Source organism: Mycteria americana, chromosome 1 (genome assembly GCF_035582795.1).
Source record: "Mycteria americana isolate JAX WOST 10 ecotype Jacksonville Zoo and Gardens chromosome 1, USCA_MyAme_1.0, whole genome shotgun sequence".
In the NCBI taxonomy this organism is placed as follows: domain Eukaryota; kingdom Metazoa; phylum Chordata; class Aves; order Ciconiiformes; family Ciconiidae; genus Mycteria; species Mycteria americana.
The window spans coordinates 17,806,208-17,825,175 of NC_134365.1; the positions used below are offsets into that span (position 1 = coordinate 17,806,208).

Below are 18,968 nucleotides of genomic sequence, written 5' to 3' on the forward strand. Positions count from 1 at the left end.
ACACACTGGTGTGTGACCTGTGTAGGTACGTGTGTGGTTTGGTTTGGTGTGGTGGGGTTTTTTGTGAGCCCCTCCACCCACAGTTTTCCAGTGATGATGAAGCCAAGGCCCCCCAGTTTCCGCTGGCCTGGGCACTGTCCCTAGCAGTGGGAGCAGCCGCTGCCCCTCCTCCGTCCTTCCCAGCGTCACTGGAGGCGCCGCTGCCTCTGGCTGGCTGAAGGGCCTGTCCCCAGGTGGTGGAGGGGTTAAGGCTGAGGCCTGGCACAGGTCTGAAACTTTGCAGGGACTGAGCAGCTCATTTTGGGAACCTCTGCCTTAAAACATTTGCCAAATATGTCTGCAGTACCCTCTGGCTGAGGCAGGTACAGAAGAAGAGAGTCCTACAGCCCCATGCCGCCATGTTCTGTGTCTCCGTTCTTCCCCCAACCCCTCCAGTCAGCAGCAGCCGAGCTGAAGGTTTTGAAGACAAGTCACTTTTATTGTACAACCCCGATTCATCTCCCAGGCAGCTTCATGTTGTGAGCTGAATGACATGTTAGTCTCTTTTGGGAAAAAAATAGATTTTAGCGTATTGCATATTCATGAAGCTGCATTATGGTTGCTGTGACAACCTCACCACTGGCAGGCAAGATCGGTATGTTGAACTTCTGTCTCTGGTCCCCGTGTTGTACCGTAGCGCATGTTACACAGCTTTCCACTTTTTTTTTTTTCCTCCCCTCCTCCCCTCAGTCAGTGGACAATTTAAATTGTTTCAGAGTTGATGCTTAATTAATAGCTGCATCTAATTAAGCCTGCAACACTGAAGCACAACTTCCTGCTCATTTCCGACCCTTGTTAATTGAGTGTTGCCTCTGCCAGCAGTCCATAACACAGAGGAGATGATTCTGGTGGGATTTTCTTTGTTCATCTCCCTTTAAACTCAAGAGAAAAATAAACCTGAATTAGTAAGCATAATATTTCTCCACACTATAGCTATCCTGATAACTTTGTCTCTCATGCAAAAAAACCCCAACAAAGTCTATCCCCCTAGTCTATCCCTATCCAGTCTAGTCTATCCCTGGAGTTTTAAAGACTCCTGACTCTGCTGAAAGGGTTGGGAGCTTTTGGTAGGTGTTACTCAAAACCAGAAGGCAGTTTGCTCTGTATATGCATTACATCATGTTATGACCCTGGGGCCAAGGGTGATGTAACTGGAGGAAGACTTTGCCCGACTGTGATGCTAAAGCGGTGACTAATTTCAGGATGAACCTGTGACGGGTTGAGCGTGGAGAGAGCTCAGCTCTGAAGGTGAAGCCCTGCGTGGTTGTTGATGTCGGAAATTGAGGGCACTTGCGCAATGCTTGTAACTTTTGGAGAATGTTTGTAAGCCGCTCTTGGCCAGGCCAGCTGGATGTTTGGCCCAAAGTATTGCTGTTTCTTGGTTTCCAATGAGAAATGATGACATAGTTCTGTACAGAGAATTTACCATACTGTGTAGTCCTGGGTGATATAAGTCTCACATGGGTGCCGTTCGTGAAAGGGCTGCATTGAGTGAGGTTTGTGTCCCTTCTGCATGTTTAAGCATCTTCTGGAGTTGAGCTTAAAGTAAAGTTTTCTTGAAAGGTGCCAATTTCATCTACACAAAACTACTCTCTCTTGCTCAGGAAGAGAAGCTGTGGGTAAGGTTTGGCTTTCTTTGCAGATGTGAGCCTTCTGGAGAGCAGGTTGGGAGAAGTGTGTGCATGGGGAAGAAAAGCTGAGCAGACAAAGGAGCTCTCAAGTGCAGTCAGTTGATCTTTCTCTGGTTAGTTTCTTAAATATTAATAAGTACAAAATGTTCAGACAGTGACTTGAGATTAGATTCTGTTCATTAAAATGAGAAATGGGGGGGGTGGGGGAATCATGTATCAAGAGGGAACTTTTTACACAGACCAGTATATGGAGCTGGACTGTGAAACTGTTGTAGGCTTAGAAATACTCACTGAGGTTTCCAGTTTTAGTTAAGACATGTCCAGGAAAAAAACACCAAGCTTTGTTTTCAGTATCAGTTGGTATGTGGATGGCCTGAGCGTATCTTGTGTTCCTGTTCTCCTGTCAACTCTTTTAATATAATACACAGGAGTATTTCAGTGAAGAAGTAATGAATACCTAACGTAATCCTGATACTTTCCACTCCCTCTATTTGTATGTCCCTCCCTCCCGATAAGACTGAAACATCCTGGTATTGACACTGTGTCTGTATTTGTTCATTGACACACAGCCTGGCTTTTCTTGGATACCAGAGCTCTTTCTTCGGATTTCTGCAGAAAGACATTTTGAGATTAAAAGGAGAATGTGAAGGAGATGGGGTGTACAGATGAAAGCTATGGGTATGCTAGATTTCCTTCAACTCCAGTGCTGTCTTCAGCTTTCTGAAATGCTGTTTTTCTAGCAAAAGGAACACAGGTGCTTTGAAGGTTACTTTGCTGTGTCATAGTCTTGTATGGCCTTTTTGACCTAAGATGAAATTCATCCATGATGTTTTAGTGGGGTTTTTTGTTGTTTGTTTTCCCCCAGGCTCCAGATGAGCACTTACTGAGGCAACGCTGTTTGACTTTGTGTAGCTGGTTTGTGTTTTGTTAACAGCTAAGGAAAACTGAATCGCTGTGTTGCGAAGCAGAATCCTTTCTCTGACAAAACACATGAAGATTTATCTGTTCAATCTCTGCCCGGTCTACCAGGCCACATACTCTGATTCAGCGTATTCTTCTGCAAAAACTAGATGCAACATCAGAAAACCAAAACCTATAAGCCACTTGTAGAAGACTCTGGGGCGACTTAAGGTGGATTTCAGACAGCAGCGGTGTACTGAGTGCTGCCTTTCCCTGGGTTCCCTCCTCCCTTCTGCATCCCTGCTTCTTCCATGCTCATGCAAGAGCAGAGCGTGGGGGGAGCAGTGGCACGAAGGGGTGAGGGGGATGTCCACAGGAGCAAGCCCCGTAACCGATACCCCTCCAGACTTAACGCTGGCAGGCTGGCTCTTATCGTTCCCCAGCAGCTGGTTGTCTCCTTGCTGAAGCCTCTCTGTAAATGTAGGCAAAAAAAGCTGTGCTAGATCTCCTTATGATTTTTATGTGGAAGTTTGGGAAAACTTGATTTTTCTCTACTCGGCGTAAGTTTGGAATGTGTGCATATATTGGTTTGAGGGTTTGGTCTTGATATATTCGCTTAAACTGAATGTCTGACAGTCATTTGGGGGTTAATTGAGGGTTTTCATATTAGGTCCAAATAAAGTCATCTCTTCTCTGACCCTCTGTAAAAGGAATAAAACCTCAGCCTTGAAGGACTTGCTTTAGCAACTAGATATTAATGGCAATTAAAAAAAAAAACACCTTTAAAGATTATTTTAGTTTAGTTTTGGGTTTTTTCTAAGTGTAGAAAACAGAGACTTTTTTTACTAATCAAGCCCTGTTTACATAAACTGTTGCCTAATTTTTTACTAGATGGTTTGGGACTTCAGGATAATTTTTACAAGCTGCTGTTTAATTTTGTTGGTTTGACCTCTGCTACTGCAACGAGAAATAAAAGTTACCTTCTTAAAAACCTGGGTGCCTGAATAGCCTTGTTTGTAAGCATGTTAATGTAAGATATCCTTACTATATTACAACAGAGGGCCTGCTAGTATTATTAGATCTGGCTGAGGTGCAACGAAGTTGGACCTAAATCAGTCTTGCAGAGTCAGCGTCTGCGTTACTGTGCTCTGCAGCACTTTCTGTTACAGCGTTGAATGTGGGAAAGATCTCCTGTTGCTTACATTAATGGTAGGGTGTTTGTATGTAGAAATAAACTTGATTGGGGAGGGTGGATTTTATTTTTATTTTGCTCAAGTTAGTAATTTGCAAGCATGATACCAGTCTTAATTCTTATTTATAGCTTGTTTGTTGTATGGTAGTGAGAACAATTATTGTCACGTGTATGACTGTGTTGGGAAATGAGAGTGTTTACAATGCATGGAGTTAAAATAGTTGTATTTTTATTATAATTTCATAATATTTGTTTATGGTTATTTGAAAGCAGGAGGAGATGTGAGTCTACATTCACTCTCTGAGCTCTGCATGTGCAAAACTGCATGTTGTTTTTGGTGTTGCTGGTATGGGGAGTTACTAGAACCAGCCTGAAACTTAGAGCCAAACCATCTGAGGCCAGGATATGGATGGATAGTTGGGAGAGGGTGAGAGGATGAATAGCAATGCTGGTGAAGCAAGTGTTTTTGATATTTAGTTACTGTATTTTACAATAAAGCCAATTCTAGGTCAGATTCTGGTCTAGCATTTTACAAAAGCTTCCTCAAGCTTATCTAAATTTGACCCAAGCCACTTGGAATACAAAGTCTTGGAGAAGCTTTTTTTCCAGTGAGCCTGAAACTGCTGCAATGTCGCCATATTTATTGATCTTTATCTAAAAAAAAAGTTGCTAGTTGCAAGAACAGGCTGCTGACATAAAAAGCCTGTCTTAGATCACACATTTGGCTGGAGACCAAATAATGAGTTTCTATAGGAGCTTGTTGGCAAGCTTAGATTTTTGCTTAGGTTAATCTAATGTAACTGTAAGTAATCTGGGAGCCTGGTATACTCAAAACAATTTTTAGACAAAATGATCTTATTATTTTTAAATTATAACTAAGCAGATATTTTTATATAACAGCTTCTTGTACTTATAGCACTTTAAAAACGCCTAGGAACATGATTCTTTACTATTTCCTCTTTTAATGGTCAACCTAATGAATAATACTTTAAAAAATATTGACACTGATGACCTCTCTTTTTGCTAGCCTCCGTGTTACAGGATGTAAGCTGACTGTGTTGAGTGGAGTGATCTGTTAGTGCTTTAAAGAAAAGGTTTGCATTTTTAAAAGATCAGGTGGTAACACACTTAAGGGTAGGTACATCAGTTTTATTAGTAAAAAATACCATAAATGTGTTCAGGGGTACATCTGTTGGCCAGGTTATTCTGTCACTAGGGCTGAAATGCATGAACCATCCTAGGAGGAGGCTCGAGTTTAGGACTTCATGTTCCCAAACGGTGTCCAACCCAGGCAGTTACACTGCTGGCCTTTTCACTAGCCTCATGGGTCTTTCATTCTTCATTGCTTAAAGGCAAAGCTTGAAGAGAAGGGTTGATTGCTCTGTCTCAAGACATTTTTGTTGCCTCTCCCTTCTTTTGTGAGGTAAGTGAATGGGAATCCACTCTAAGGCGAAAACTCAATTCAGAACTTGAAATGTCCATTGAAGTGCTGTATATGCCAGGCGATACAGCACTGTATAAAAAAGGTTAAAAGAGGTCCTGATACAGCCCTGGTGTTTGGGGAGCAGTGGATAAATGTGCCTTTAACAGGAGAATGCTGAGGACTCCTGATTCCGCCCAGGACAGCAATGCCCATCTGCAGCCTTGAGACTGCTCCATCCGTAAGAGGGATGGAGAAGGCTTGGGATGCATGGTTGTCCTCCACTGGTGTGGGCTGAGGAGTGGCCACCAGAAAAGCGATAGCACTCTACCATCCTTATTATTTCTTCATATAGTTGTATCATTAGCAGTGACAGCGTGGATGGCGAACAAACGGGGTTTGGTTTACAACTGCTTTGCTGTAGGTCTGACTTACATGGTATGTAAAAGTGGTTGAACATAGATGGAGATCTTTGAGATGGGAGGGAGCATGATACAATTGTGCTGCTGCTTATCAGAGGTTTAAACTTCCCTGATAGCATTTGTTCTCTAGTTGCTATTAATAGTAGGGCCTGGAGATATTTCTGGATGTGATAGCTGACAAGTTTCTTCATCAAATAGTCAATGAATGAGCAAGAAGTGTTTCTATTTTAAACTTAGCTTTGACAAGTAATAGAACTTCAAAGAAAAGCTGTTCATAGAAAATAACCTCGGTGTGAGTTACCGCAAGTGATTCTCTAAGTGAAATATTAAACACAGGGCTGCAACTTTAAGCATCTCTGATAAAGGACTAGTTTTGTGGGGTTTTTTTGCCAGCTGCACTATAGGGGATTTGCATTAGTTTCAAACTTCTGTGTTTAAGTGAAAGGTGCTAGGAAACCTTGGCAGAGGTGCAGACTAAGACAGATTTTTGAAGGGAATGATCTGGTTTGAACTTGGTGTGAATAGTCACTGCCAAAGTGTTAGAGTAAACGGAGAATCCGCAAGGAAGGACGAAGAGCTCTGTTGAAAAGAGGTTGGTGTTAGGAGGTGAGGATTACCTCAAGCGCAAAGGCTGTGGGAGCCAGTAGCAAAAGGCTCTTCTTTCTTGGTCTTTATTTATACACCTCAAGTGACACATGTCTAGATCTGCCTTTTGCTTTTTTATCTCGCACCTGTGCCTAGGATGATGTGCCATGAAGCTAAGCATGGTTTTTAATGAAGAGGAGGGCAATGTTGACCATAGGGAAAAAAGGATGGTAACAGGAATAAGTGCCTCAAAATAAATTTTTACCACTGCAAAAGTCCATTTGTGAGAATGTTGCGGCACCCTCCAAATGGAATGCTCTGAGCTGAGGAACAGAGTTTGTAGGAGAGAAGATTGTGTCTGGTTTGTTATAAACTGCCAGAGCAGTAGCTTGCTGGAGTGGCAGGATCAAGGAACTAACTTTTTTTTTTTTTTTTTTTTTTTTTAAAGATGGAGCTTGGGACCTTTTGGTACAGTGTGATATGTGTAGAGCATTGAATCAGAGCAATTCGGCAGGTCTGGTTTAAATCAGAAATGATACAGTGCAGTATCTCAGAAAGCTTCCATTACAATGAGTTTACATATATTAATTAACCTTTCTTCTATTGTCTTTTAAAAGACAATAGTGCTTCTGCCAGTATGATTTATGATTTATAATTTAAGTATTGCTCATGTCAAATACTGTCTCTGGAATGGAAATGTCCTGGGCATTTCTGATTCCTCCAGATGCCGTGGCACCTGCACGTTCTGCAAAAATACTGGCTGCGCTGTTTCTCTTACAGTAGAGTTTTGGTCTTTTTAAAAAAATGTGAAAGCATCACTAATGAAGTGATTCTCCTTTGCATCTCAAAGGGAGTAATAGAAATCTAGCAAAGGGTGTACAAGATTGTCAGTGGTGGTAAGTTTAAGGATCTTGGCGGTGCATTTGAATGTGGTTTATGGTTGATTTCAACAGTCTCTAGTTTTTGGTGCGATCTTCTGCATGGTGGCTGGCTTTCTTCAATAAACCCTTGGTATTATCTGTTTTCTTAGCCTGAAGCAGTAGGGAGATATGATAGCCACACTACTCTTTTGCTCCAGTTTTTCTGGGAATTAAAAGATTGGTTGTGAAGCTTAGTGGATTTTCATGTCTTTGATTAGAAGTATCAGCAAGCTGAAGAATGTGGACTTAACAGGTAGACTTTTTTTTGTTTCAAGTAACCTGTTAGGAACTGACTTCCTAATCTTTCTTTGAAGTGCAGGTTGTTAGCTTGTGCCCATTCTGACTTGCTTTAAAAATAGCCATGAGAAAGAGGCCGTAATAGTGTGGGAAGCTGGTAAATCATCAACTACTGAAAAATAAACCATGCATCTGTTACACTGTGGAAAAAAATGCCTGTTAAAAAGCTAAGCTGCAGCATGTTCTTTCTCCAGTGGCAGGAAGGCCCTTGAAAGATGGTTAGAAGTAGTGATTAGAATGCGTGTATTTAGGTTTATTGCAAGCTTTCTAAAGTACTCTTGATGTCTTGTTTCTTGCAGAGACTCCAACCGTCATGTTAAGGTAAAGCAGAAAAGTGCAGTGCTGAACATGCTAAAGAAGTTGGACAAAATAAGGTTCAGAGGTCACAAGAGAGATGAGTTCCTTGATTTAGCAGAGTCTCCAAATGCTTCAGACACTGAATGTGGAGATGAAATCCCAGTGAAAATACCTCGAACATCAACTCGAGACAATGAAGAGCTGAGAGACCCTGTAAGTACTTGATTAGTATCGTTATATTATGTTATATAGTTGTCAGGCAGAAAAATAACAGAAATTAATAATTCTTTGTCCCTATATTTTGGATTTAACACGTGAAGATTTGTGGACTAGGAAGTAAGCTTCCAGTAAGAGGCTTCCATTTTGTGGCAAGATCAAATTAATTTCTTAGTATTAGGGTTCCCTGTCCCTACTATTGATTTTAGATGTTGTGGGTTGACAGGTTTGTTAACCTTGGATGTGCTTCTGAATGCTGTCTGGGTTTTATTTATTTTGTTGAATTGCTAATGAACAGATCTGAAGGAGAGACTTCTTTTCAGTCTGAAAAGCTCAGATCTGCTCAAATAGCACTGGCCGGGACTGTAGAGATAAGAATTCTGGTGACTTCCTTAGAGTTAGAGGGTCACACCACCTTGTTCTTCGCTGCAGTGTTGTATCCAGTAATGCTTCCATGCTGTAGAGCTGGTTTAAACCTACACAGGAGGTGAGCAAGACTCTTCAGATGCTAAAACTTTTTGGTGCTGGTAAGCAGAAGCACTCACAGACCTGCCTTTTTAAAAGACACTGAGGAAAAGTTAAATACTGGTTTAAAAAAAAAATCCTGCTTTAACTGTTAAAAAATGACTGTGGATCCTTGAGCTTGGAGTCCTACAATCTAAATTACGATTTGTCCATTTAACTGTATTCTAGAATGTGTCTTGGAAGTCAGAATTTGTACCACTCTGGAAACTCACCATGCAGTTTTTATCCCCAAGATGTGGTCAAGCTGTTTTCTGAAAGCTCATTTCTAGAAGCACAAGGCTTGCTCACTGCAAGTGTTAAACTGAAAGACTTCAAACTGTATACACTTAAGCATCTCCTTTGGGGTTGCAGCTGGTATCCTGTTCTGTAGCTATTAGGTTTTTTAAATTTAAGTGGGCTTGTATGGTATCACATACAATCCTGCTCATATGGAGCTCTTTTGCCAGAATTTTTTTCCTGTGATCATGGAACAAACAAGTGGTAATGACAGAGCATTTTTGGGTCACAAAAAGTCTATTGTATGCAAATCCTCAAGCTCTTCAGACAATGAAGGTCTGTTGAATGCTTTTCCTTGCTCTTATTCTACTGAAGACATCTCTCATTTGTTAAGTCATATGTATTGTGTATACTGGGACTAATCTGTGCTGCTGCCCTTCCAACGTGGTATTTTCTGAGGTTTTGTAGGTAAATACTGGCTTATTTTCATTAAACTTAAGGCATTATATTTATGTGTGGAGAGCAGGGAATACTCTTTGTATCTAATGAGAAGGATCTGGATGGCAGAGCTAGAGGCTACAGAAAGGTCTGTCTTAAACCCTAGATACTATTTTCTGTATTTCTTCAGGAGGATAGTAGCTCCAAGGTGGTATGGCTGAGGGAATAGCAAGGTAAACCTACAGTGTTGACTAGTTATAAAGCCTTACAGCTATACATGTGCAGTGATGGTCTCTGTTTCTCAAATTGTTGAGCTCTGTGTGCTGAGAAGGTAATTTGAAGAGAAACACTTTGCTTTCTGGCTGATTACATACTGTTAAGTAAGCTGTCATGATTTAAGTCCTTGGGGTACAGTTGAGTATAGGTCTTTAAAAACAGGGAGAAAGGGAGAGAGGAAAGCAGCAACAGCATCAGACTTCTTGTTTTTCCCTTCTCCTGATGTTTGGGAGCTCCAAACCCAGTGTGATGCTGGAACAGCCTAAGAGCAGCAGCTGTATTGCAGATGTGAACAAAATAAGCAAACTTGTGTGAGGAAAGAGGGCTGACGCATAAGGGATAAATTTCAGATGGGAAGTTTAGGGGATTAGCACTTGGCCCTCACAGACATCTGCCTACTAAGTACTGTTGCCCATCCATAAAATGAAGGGAGAAGAAATAATCCCCTGTGCTGCAGAGGTGCCGGGAGTAAAGAAAGTAATGCTTGTATATTTAAGTCAATATTAAAATAGTGGCTGAGATCGTGTGAACAGGGCAATTCTGAATTATATCTCTGTTTCTTATTGAGATCATATGGTTGAATTGTGCCTGATTTTTTTTAACTCAGTGGCTAAAACTCAAATCTTAAATTGCTTATACAGGGTAGTTTTCTTTTATAGGCCCTGTAAGCAAATTACTATTATACTTTTATTGCACTGATCATGAGAAGACCAAGTCTGGTTGGTTTCTTCCTGTTTAATACCTTTGGGGAATTGTTGAAAGCATATGAAAGTCAATGCAAGTCTTGTGCATAAATTGAAGTTAGGCTGCATGTCTTTTCAGATAGATGTGAGCTGTACTGTGCTTCCACTTCTGTATTCAGATTTTAATAGAAACAGTGAAGCAACAGAACTGATGGGCTTGAAAGAGCGAGATTGGTGGCTTGGAACTGAGCATAGGCATGCAAAATTTGAGTCCTGGTCCCCTTATCTGCATCTTTAATACGTAGATGTCTCTGACTCCGCTGTCAGCCATTCCCTTGACAAAAGCTTCATCTCTGTCCCCCCCCTACTCCCCCCCCCCCCAGTCTGGTGTATTAGTCATTACAGAGCCATTAAAGAAAGATCTCTGTCTATTAGAACAGTACAGCACAGTCATATGAATGAAAGGCCCTTCTGTACTGTGCCTCAAGGGTACGTAGTGCACTTAGAAATGTGCACATTAGGTGCCTCTTCTTTATGTATGTGTCTGAACTTGACAAGTGTATGCAAAAACTTGCCACAAATGGAGGTTTTGGAGTAAAAAGCCTTGTCATAAAAGCTTGTGATTGCAGAGTCCTGGCCATCTGCAGAGAAGAGCATCCTCTGTTGCACACCTCCAACAAGTGAAGTGAAAGTTCAGTTCGAGGCCACAGGTACAGCAGTGGGACTTAGTCCCAACATTTCGCATGTCTTACTGAAGTAGCATGTGCAAAATTTGCACCCCATGGAAGGACAGAAAGGATGGCCAGATGAGGTCATCTTATATTCTTTATCTTAAAACTATGAGCTTTACCTATTTAGTTCAATAATAAACATCCGAACTTGTGTTTGGGTAAAGCACGCAGCTAGCTCCTGGTAGGAGAACCCTGAGTTTGGAAGGATTTGTTATTTTCCTTTGAATTCTCCTCAGTGGTTTCTGAGACTTTTTGTCCAAAAAGTGTCTTACTCTTAATTTGAACTAGTTTGGTCTCAATTTACAGGCTGGCTGTTTGCATGTGTGGGTACTTTTCCCCCTGATTTAAGTGCCCTGATTACCAGGTATGGCTTGGATAGCAGGCACTTTCTTAGGTCTCTATGGGTACTTGGACACAGTGATCAGATCATTGCCAAGACAGCCATGCTGGTTAACAAATTAACTCTTTGCTAAGCATCTCTTTCAGTTCCTGAATAGCTTCCCAGATTTCTTCCTCCCTTCCCTCTTTACCATAGTTGGTTGGCTGTTGTTTTTGAAAGCAAGGACATTCAGCACTGTATGCAGCACTGTTATTTCTGCATTGTTTTGTAAAAACACCACAATCACGAAATAGGTAGAGGGGGTAACGTGGTTCATTCCTGTTTCCAAATAGTGAATGTATTAGCATTTGTCTTGTTGTGACATTGGAAATTCAGGTAATGTTGCTTGCTCGGTAATTAAAGTCCCCTTTTTTCGGTGCCACCATGGTTTCCTATTCTGTAGATGCAACATGGGTTCCTTCCTGCTAGATCACAATTCTGCACCTAAAAAAGCTTTAAAACATTGCTCTGGCAACTTGATTTGCTAAGATGCAAATGTTCAGGGATGGAGACTGTGCCCTGAAAATCATAGATCGCCCTTGTATTTGCCAGTTCTGGCTTGATTTGCCTCATTTTAATTTACATCTCGTCATTTTGTGCTATAGATGAACTTATGTACTCTTAATGTGACAAATGTCCCATTTTTATAAAAGGGAGAAAACGTTCAGTACTACGTACAGGTATATGAATTAACTCAGTGCAGAGAAGGATCACGTCCCCTTCAGCAGAGGGGGAAAAAACAAATTTGTGTTTAAACCTGTGGAGGTTCTGCACTAACCTGCAGTGAGCATTGCAAATTGAAGTGCTCTCGTACCTGGCATGTTGTACTGAAAGCAGCCTAATCTACTTATGCAAGTTCCCCGCCAGTGTGCTAGGATTAAATCTGAGTTACTGTGGTACTGAAAACATTAATTTAATTTCTGTTCCAGTACAGTTTGGCTTTTCCTGAAACATGTCAATTAAAACCTTGAACACTTCTGTATCCGTCACCTCATTTACAATGAGTGGAAGGTATAAAGCATGATGCTTGGAAGGTGTAAAGCATGATACAAACATTACAGTTAAGATATTAAAGTTTCTAAACCTGGCTAGCTAGCACTAGATTTTTTAAATTTTATGTAAAATATAGCTGTGTTTTAGGAGCTTCCCAGTATGGGTATGCTTCCCAGAATTGCTACTAAGGATTAACTATTCATGCAGATGCTTTTGTTCTTGAGCAGTGGTGTTGGATTTTCCCTTTCCTTAAAGCAGGTAAATGCAGCAGCCATAGGGAACCCGTTCGTAATTTGAAGTAAGAAAATGCACATGAAGTGTCAGTTGAGAAACTCGGGAGACTATGACCTCTCTAGGCAAGCTTTGTAGTTGTTGTATTGCTGAAGAATCATAGAATAGTTTGGGTCGGAAAGGGACCTTTAAAGGTCGTCTGGTCCAACCCCCCCTGCAATGAGCAGGGACATCTTCAACTACATCGGGTTGGTCAGAGCCCCATCCAACCTGAGCTTGAATGTTTGCGGGGATGGGGCATCTACCACCTCTCTGGGCAACCTGTTCCAGTGTTTCACCACCCTCATTGTAAAAAATGTCTTCCTTATATCTAGTCTGAATCTACCCTCCTTTAGTTTAAAACCATTACCCCTTGTCCTATCACTACAGGCCCTACCTGACTTTTTCCCCCCCCCTTTGCTGCTCAAATGAATGCAAGTTAAAATTTTGTATTTTAAACTACCTCTTCCCTGTGTCATGTCCCAGCCACTGCTGGGCCCTGAGGAGTCTCTTGGGTGGATGGTTGTGCCCCTGGGCTTGGCACACTGTGTCCTCACTGCTCCCCATCCTCCGTGTTTGAGAACTGCTCCTCTCTAAGTTAATTACAAACTTGTAACTGAGACCAACATTTAGATACTCCTAGAGAAAAATCATCCATGTATGATGTTGTGCAAGTAAAATAAAAGGAGGGAGTTGGCCAGTTACGTTTCTGTGTGGTGCTGAAGAAGTGCTGTGCTGCAGATGGAGAGGACAGATCCGCATCTGCTTGGTTAAGAAGTGACTTAGACCTTTTCCGTGGCTGTACAATGAAGGTGGCATTGGTGCTCCATGCACAAAACAAAATCCCAGGGCTTGCAGGATGAAGAGGGTTTGAGGAGGGAAGGGGGGGAAGGCAGAGATCTCTCAGGCTGGGAGGTGCTGTTATGAAAAGCCTGAACTCTGCAGATGACTTGAAAAACACATTTGTGGGTAGATGTGGTTTTTCAGATCCAGAGCTGGATGTGGCTTGGAACGGCAACTCTGAACTCTGATAGTGGGTTAGAGGCAATCTGTCCTCATCAGAAATCTTCCTTTAACTCCTCTGGTTCTGATTCTCTGCACTCAACTCTGGCATTTTGCTGGCTTCCCAGGCACCGCCAAGCCTTGTGCACGGTCTTCGCTAAGTAATAGTGATTGCCAACATTTTAAGAGGGCTCCTCTGTCAAATACTGTCAAAGGTAGAGAGGCAGAAGGAAAAGCAGAACTCTGTGCAAGCCTTCAAGGCTTTTACTGTGAGTCAGAAGCAAGAAAGGGCATCTGTAGTTAAGTTAAAAGTGTAGTTAATCCAGCCCGAGTCCCAGCACGAGCCTGCAGAGGCAGCAGAAGAAAGAAGCATTACACAGTTAATGCTGGAATTAATACAAGATAATTTTTTTGTTAACTTGTGAGTTGAGTCAGTTATGCTAACTTCAGACAGAGGAACTTTTTGAATTCAGAGGCAGGCCGTTGACCTCCAGCAAACATATAGACCTTATTTCTTATCTTTTTAGACCGTTAACACCTCTTGACACAACAAGGTATATTGGTGTGGGGAAAAATCTTCTGGGACAAAAGCAGCATCTGCTTAAATGTCTCCCATATCACTGTCCTGGACATGCTCAGTTTTCTGAATGCTTCTAACTTGTATTCATTAATATGTTATGGTGTCACTAATGTTGGAAATTGCGTGCTTTGTTTTCCACCAAACTTATGTCACTGTATCTTACTACTCTGGTTAAACCATTTTATTATTACATGATAATTGCATGATCTCACTCCTAGTATTCTTATGGTTTAACTTAGTGGATTTTTTTTTCCTTTTTTCTCTAACTTAGAAGGTCATTGTAGCCTTTTGGGGTTAGTTTAATGATGTGTACCTGCTGATTTTTAACCCATTAACCAATGTCAAACTTCTTGGGTCCAATGCTTTAGCAGATGCACACATTTGGAAACTTTCAGAAAGAGTCCTGTTCACCTGTATTACTCAGTCCCCGGTCCTAGGCATCTTTTGCTTTTTCATGCTTCCTAAGCGGCACAGTCAAGGTATCCTGGACTTTAAATAATGACTTAACATCTCTAAAGAAGTAAAAGTGGAGCTGGTTCTCTAGATGGATTTCTGAAATGTAGCTCATCTCTTGGTGAAATACCTTGAGTATCTTCAATGAGGATGAAAACTTGAATATGCTTAGGTATTTGCTAGCCCCTTTCTTCTTCCTCTCCTGCCTCACCTCAGTCTTTGTGTTCCTGTCCCCACCACATCACATGGGGTTGGGGACCAGGCACTGGTTGGGCAGGAGCCAGGTGCTGTCTTGGGTTGCGGCCAGTTCATCGCACGTTGTCTCTGCCACTCCTTCCTCCTCACACTCTTACCCTGCTCCAGCATAGGGTCCTTCCCACAGGAGACAGTCCTCCATGAACTTCTCTAACATGGGTTCTCCCCACGGGCTGCCGTTCTTCAAGAACTGCTCCAGCGTGGGTGCCTTCCACAGGGTGCAGTCCTTCGGGAACAGACTGCTCCATGGTGGGTCCCCTGTGGGGTCACAAGTCCTGCCAACAAACCTGCTCCAGCATGGGCTCCTCTCTCCACGGGTTCACAGGTCCTGCCAGGAGCCTGCTCCAGTGTGGGCTTCCCAACAGGGTCACAGCCTCCTTTGGGCATCCACCTGCTCTGGCGTGGGGTCTTCCACGGGCTGCAGTGGATACCTGCTCCACCATGGACCTCCCTGGGCTGCAGGGGGACAGCCTGCCTCACCATGGTCTTTACCACAGCTGCAGGGGAATCTCTGCTCCGGTGCCTGGAGCACCTCCTCCCCCTCCTTCACTGAGCTTGGTGTCTGCAGAGTTGTTTCTCTCACATGTTCTCTCTCCTCTCTCCATTGCTGTTGCACAGCAGGTTTTTCCCCTTCTTAACTATGTTATCACAGAGGCACTACTGCTGTTGCTGATGGGCTCAGCCTTGGCCAGCAGTGGGTCCGTCTTGGAGATGGCTGGCATTGGCTCTATCAGACATGGGGGAAGCTTCTGGCATCTTCTCACAGAAGCCACCCCTGTAGCCCCCCTCCTACCAGAACCTTGCCACACAAACCCAATACATGCGCAGAGCCTGGGAACATTCCTGATGAGTACAGCATCTTGCTCTTTGACCTGTATGTGATTTTATTTATTTATCTATTTATTTATTTTTAAGCGGTGGCACTGTTTCTTTAGACAGCTCCGTATGAACTCCTGTGTGCTAGGAGCAGAGATTGTCCCTTTATACCAGATGTGGATATACAATATAGAAAGCCATGCTTTAACACCTGGGCAGCAATCTGTTAACATTAAAGCAATGTTAATAAGGCTTTCCTTTTGCCTGTCTGTAGAGCATGTTGTAAGGGTGCTGCTGTTCAACTTCAGCCACACCTTCCTCCTTGGGGCTATCCAAGTGTCTGGCAAGTGATAACACTGAATCTTCTGGTGTAAATAAATACGACCTAGCTCTATAGATAATAAATCATGCTCATCTGAAAACAGACAGCTGCTACTCTTCAGCAGTGGCTGGAGTGGTTGCAGATGGCATGTCTTACTGCATCTCTCTGGCTAAAGGCAGGTGTGAATGGGAAATCTGGAGCATGGGGAGGAGGATGCTGTGCTGCAGCTCACCGTGTGAGGACTGCCCTGGGGTCTGTCCGTCTCTGCTATGGCATGGTTCGTGCTGGCTCCAGAATGGGAAGCAGCACAGGGCTGCTGCTGAGCTAACAGCTTCTGCTCCTCATCGGGGCCGGCAGCGTTGGCAGAGTGCTGTGTGGGTGTAACTGTGCTGCTTTCAGGACTGGAAATAGCATCTCTGCCTGGCACTGTATTGATCAAGCCCAGGTGGGGAGTTGGTACCAGGTAAACGCCATGCAGTAAAGGCCTACAGAGTGCTAATTTGCCTGTATAGACAAATTCTGAAGCTTAAACTCGGCATCTGTTCAGCTCAAGCAAGAAAACAGATGTTTAATAGGTATCTCCACACTGTGTTATTTTAAAAGTGCAAATCATTCCCAATGGTGAAAGTACTTTGCTGTCAGTGATCTTTCTGTACATCTTTCCTAAACCATAGAAAATGTCTTTTAATTAACTTTTAAATTAGTTGAATTTATATATGCATGTAATTTAAGCTGTCATGGTTAAATGTATACAAGCTGACTTCTGAAAGCAATACAGCTCCTGTATGTTTTCAGAGCTCAAACAAGGGGTAGGAGAATGGTTAGGATAGGTAAATAAATCCCTTTTTGCCTTGAGATTATGTCTTAGATGTAGGCTTCTGTAATCTAGCACTTCAGTTTTGAATATAAGCTGTTGGAGAAGCTCCTATAATTCTCATTGACAGACTTTTTGTACCTGGTGGGGACTGCACACAGTGTCCTAACAACCATTACCCAGGAGATGCCCTCACCCACCCTTTCTTTTTCTGTCTGAAAATGTCCACTTTATGGGAGCAGGACAGCATCACCTGCCTTCTGCTGCGTGGGCTTGGGGTTTTTCTGTGCTCCCTTTGTGGAGGTGGTGGTTGTCACTGCTCTTCTTAGCTAATCAAGTCGCTCTTTAATTCTTGCGTTCTGCAGTATTTCTAGTGCCGAGTTCGTTCGAGGGGTGCTGGTAAATCAGTCAAGACACGTAATCTCCTGACTCCCCCCTTTCCTGGCCTGCCAGTATGAGCTTCTGGGCACCAACCACATCCTTCAGCAGTAACGGGGCAGTACTGGATGTTGGGGAGCGGCAGTCCCCAGCACTGATCTTTCTTGCAGAGAGACCGTACTCTTCAGAATTACACATCCATAAATGGATATTAAAATATACAATATCTGTTTTCTAATAACTCGGTGAATATCTGGAAAAGTATTACTTTTGCTAGCTTCACAATTTGATATGTAAAGTATGTTGCATTAACCTTTCATTGAATGGGAAGAGGAGAGGGATAGTGTAAATATGGCTTTTAACTTAGCAGAAGAAAGGCTAAATGATGATGCAGCAGAACTGGTAAGTAGGAGAAAAAAAAAAATCTTTGTTTTCTGTAGCTCCCTCAGGTCTGCAGAAGTGCATTTTGTAAACTCACATGGGAGAGACGCTGTGCATTTGATTAGCTTTCACTCATTTTGGTAGTTTAATGCTGAATAAGAGGTATGCAGAGTTGTTGATACTTGCATGTTTCTCGTGGCTGTTTCTTTACTGCCCCAGAAGTAAGTTGATGTATTTAAATGACAAAAAAATGTGCCTCTGAGCTGTCAGTGTGTTCTGGCTTTCTTATAGGCTGGTCCAGGGACCATCGTCATGGCTTCAGGAGTCCAGGATTTTAACAGAACGGAATCTGACAGACTGAATGAGATCAAAGGTCACCTGGAAATAGCCTTACTGGAAAAACACTTTTTACGTAAGTGTAAAATTAATGCTCTGTGGAAAGGAATGGCTTAAGCCTGCTGAAATAAGGCTTCTCTAAACTGCAGAAGTTAGCATCAGAATTTTGAGGTGGGCTGATGCATGGATAAGCATGTGGACTGACACTTCTCTGGAGGAACTTAAAAGCATTCCCAAGGTTTCTGGGTCACTTGGATATTTTTTTCCTCATTGCATTCCTCAGAACATACCTCACTACATGACAAAGCTGCTTAGTTGAGGTCTTGGTGTTGACATCTTCAGGTTATCTTAGAATTAACTCAACGTTAATGTGGTTGCAATAGGTGGTTTTTGTTTAGTAGTAATAGTAAGAAGGAAAAGATTTCTGAAGGGGTGACCAGTGCATTTCCTTGGCAGCTGTTTCAACAAGTAATAGGTCTTAAAACACATGTCTCTTAACAGTATATAAATTACTGGTAAGTGGTATAAGAAATACAGATAAGAGTATCTGTAGATTTCAAGTGTTACTTGTTTGGTTTTATGTGTATGTATCTGTGTGTGTGTATATACGTATGTATGAGACACAATTGTCGTTCATGGCTAGAGGCACCTGTAAGACTTTTGGGATTTTATCTCAGCAGATCTGAACTGCTGACTTGTAAGTCGGGATAGTTAAAACCGAAAAAATGGGAGACAAGCATTCCTTTAACTTGATAGAAGTAGAGATCTCTGTAATAAATCAACGACAATTCTTGCTCGGTTGCTTCCCAAAATGGTCATTTTAATGGATTATTTTTGAACTGCAGAATATGAGGGTTGTTTTTATGTGTTCGAAGCTTGTCAGTTATTTTCTAAGGGATAGAAATAACAAGGCTATAGATTCTATTCAATTTCTAGATTATAATCTAACCACAAGACTTGTGTTTTATCTTCATCTTATTCTCAAGGATTTGCAATTAATTTTTGGTGACTTTTTATCATTTGGGAAGATTTCTTTGATTGTTTTATTTTAATTATTTTTTTCCCCCTTGTGTATGAGAGGGAGGCATGATAAAGGAGACTGGGCAGAAATTTATAGCGAGCTGCTATCAGCTTCCACTGGTATCTGGAATAGGTATCACAATTGGAATATCAAGCAAAAACTGAAAGCTCTGTTTGACTT

At 42.2% G+C, this 18,968-nt stretch overlaps 1 protein-coding gene across 3 annotated transcripts in view; it reads left to right on the forward strand.

Moving 5' to 3' along the window:
- Window positions 1–18,968, forward strand: part of GRAMD4 (GRAM domain containing 4) — an 87,395-nt gene that overhangs the window by 20,481 nt on the left and 47,946 nt on the right. For all 3 annotated transcript variants that reach the window (XM_075492234.1, XM_075492217.1, XM_075492227.1), the window contains exons 2-3: window positions 7,706–7,916; window positions 17,723–17,843. In XM_075492234.1, the coding sequence (XP_075348349.1) occupies window positions 7,706–7,916; window positions 17,723–17,843 (332 nt within the window). The remainder of the gene's footprint in view (window positions 1–7,705; window positions 7,917–17,722; window positions 17,844–18,968) is intronic.